The 2,500-nt window shown below is 51.0% G+C and overlaps 1 protein-coding gene across 1 annotated transcript; it reads right to left on the bottom strand.

Moving 5' to 3' along the window:
- Positions 1–288: 288 nt before the first annotated feature.
- On the bottom strand, positions 289–2,419 carry ETH_00001285 (Myosin light chain 3, related; the record flags this gene model as incomplete). Its single annotated transcript, XM_013378812.1, has 7 exons — positions 289–610; positions 820–1,103; positions 1,322–1,375; positions 1,650–1,691; positions 1,819–1,872; positions 2,022–2,096; positions 2,300–2,419. Coding segments are annotated over 7 exons (951 nt in total), but the record flags the coding sequence as incomplete, so codon positions are not given.
- Between the last annotated feature and the right edge of the window lie 81 nt (positions 2,420–2,500).

Genomic DNA, 2,500 nt, shown 5'->3' with positions numbered 1-2,500 from the left:
GTTTACGGTTCCGGGATATCTAGGCCTTGAAGCTACACTAAGCCCCAGGGTTTCGGGCCAGTTAGGATGAAACTCTGTTTCAGTGTTTACGGCTAAACCCGATTTTAGGGTTTTTTTAGTTTCCGCCGAGGGTTTTGATTGGGAATGAGGGTTTAGGGCGTATATACACCTCAAAAAACGAAAAAATTTTGCCAGTTGCTGCTGTAGCAGCAGCACCAGCAGTAGCACCGACAGCAGCTTCTGCAGCAAATGCAACACCTGCTGCAGCAGCAGCAGCACAAATACCAACTACAGCAGCACGGCCACCAACAGCAGCTGCAGCAGCAAATGTAACAGCTGGGGCAGCAGCAGCAGCACCAAAGGCAGCTGCAGCAGCAGCAGCAAATGCAGCAGAAGCAGGGGCAGCAGCAACACCAGCTGCAACGGGAGCAGCTGCAGTACCAGCTGCAGCAGGAGTAACTGCAGCAGCAGCAGTTGGAGCCGCGGGGACTGCAGCAGCAGCAGCTGCAGCAGCAGCTGCTGCAGTAGCTGCAGCAGCAGCAGCTGCAGCAAGCGCAGCAGCAGCAGCTTGCTTAATTGCCTTGCTGCCTTTTGGCTGGCTCCAGAAGCCTGCAAACAAAGCAGCATCGGACAGTGTGTATTTAAGCCCGAGGGTTTAGGGTTTAGGGTTTAGGGTTTCTTGAGTCAGTTTCCACTCCCGCGACCTAGGGTTTAGGGTTTAGGGCCAACTCAGGGTTTAGGGTTTAGCAGCAGCTTGGCCAGCCCCCGCGGCAGGTTTATGGCCCCCCGAGGGTTTAGGGTTTAGGGTTTAGGGTTTACTTTTGGCAGAACTGGACGTAGTCGACTTGTTCCTGGGGCCCTGCGAGCTGCTGCAGCGCGAGATCTGCTTCTGCTGCAGTTAGGGTTTCTCCGAAGTGAATTAAAATGTGTTTTAAAAGGGTTTTGGAAATAAACCCTTTTTGCTGCGGGTCCCAGAGAGAAAACACCGAAGCTAAACCCTCGACGGAGTCTCCCGCCTCCCCCGAGCTGCAAAACCCTAAAAAGGTGTTTAAGTCCACCCGCTCCGGCAGCGCCGACACCTCCGACACAGTTGGAGACGCCCCCTGAAACGCAAACCACCCGCTGCTGCTGCTGCTGCTGCTGCTGCTGCTGCTGCTGTTGCTGCTGCTGCGGCGGCGGGGGCGGTGCGGGTGGCTCGGGCCACAGCAGCAGCAGCAAAGGGCGGGGAACGGCAGCAGCCAGCAGCAGCAGGCGGGACGGAAGCTAATGACAGCAGCAACAGCAGCAGCAGCAGCAGCAGCAGCAGCAGCAGCATGCTTACCAGACGTCGTGCTAGAACTGCTGCTGAGTCTCGGTCGAGGGTTTGACTGGGGCCCTAAATAAATAAATAAATAAATACATAAATAAATAAAATAAATAATAGATAAATAAATTAAATATACATATAATAAAAATAAATAAACAACATAAATAAATAAATATAGAAAACAATAAATAAACAAATAATATTTAGAATTTAGAAATCCATAAATTTTAACTTGGTAGGCTTCTGCTAGCTGCAGAGGAGCAAACGAGGGTTTAGGGTTTAGGGTCTGTGGTTTTAGCTGGCAACTTTAGGGTTTAAGGTTTAGGGTTTAGGGTTTTCATACAGCTGCCTTTTCGAATTCTGCCCTGATGACTTCCTCGCTCGCCTGAGACACACAAACAAACAGATTTTTGAGGGTTTAGGGTTTAGGGTTTGCGGATAAGGGTTTAGGGTTTGGAGTTAAGGGTTTAGGGTTTGGAGTTAAGGGTTTAGGGTTTAGGGTTTGGGCTCACCAGGAGTGACGGGGCTTGCTCGCTGGGCTGTTCAGCGATCGAATCTTCAGGCTCCTGATCCACACAAACCCTAAACCCTAAACCCTAAACCCTAAACCCTAGAGCCTGAAGGCCGGACACCCAGCGCTGTTTCAACTGCCGTTTAGGGCTTGGCTGCAGGCAAAAATAAGGGTTTAGGGTTTAGGGTTTAGGGTTTGGGGCACTTCAACAACTGGAGAGGGCTCGGGGGGAGGCGGGGCTTTGGCTCTCTGCTCAGTATTGTTCAAGTACTCCATGACCTGCAGACAAATTAGGGTTTAGGGTTTAGGGTTTAGGGTTTAGGGTTTTGGCTGCGCCCGGCTGGCTGCCGCTACTTGGCGTCGCGCTCTTCCAACAAGGGTTCAGGGTTTAGGGTTTAGGGCTTGAGGGGCTAGGCTATCTTCGGCGTCGGGAGCTTCCAAACAAGGGCTTAGGGTTTAGGGTTTAGGGTTTAGGGTTTTACGAGGTGCGCCAGTCTTTTGATTTGCTGCGCCTCTTTGTTGTTTTCTTTAAAAGCGTCGGAGACTTTTTTAAATTCATTTGTTGTTTTCTTCAACAGTTCTTGTTGCTGCTCAAACACAAACCCTAAACCCTAAACCCTAAACCCTAAACCCTAAACCCTTGCCCCAAACCCTAAACCCTAAACCCTCGTCACCCGATCGCG

This window comes from Eimeria tenella, genomic scaffold, assembly GCF_000499545.2.
Source record: "Eimeria tenella Houghton genomic scaffold, Eth_scaff1044, whole genome shotgun sequence".
In the NCBI taxonomy this organism is placed as follows: domain Eukaryota; phylum Apicomplexa; class Conoidasida; order Eucoccidiorida; family Eimeriidae; genus Eimeria; species Eimeria tenella.
This window is presented reverse-complemented; position numbering and strand designations above follow the sequence as displayed.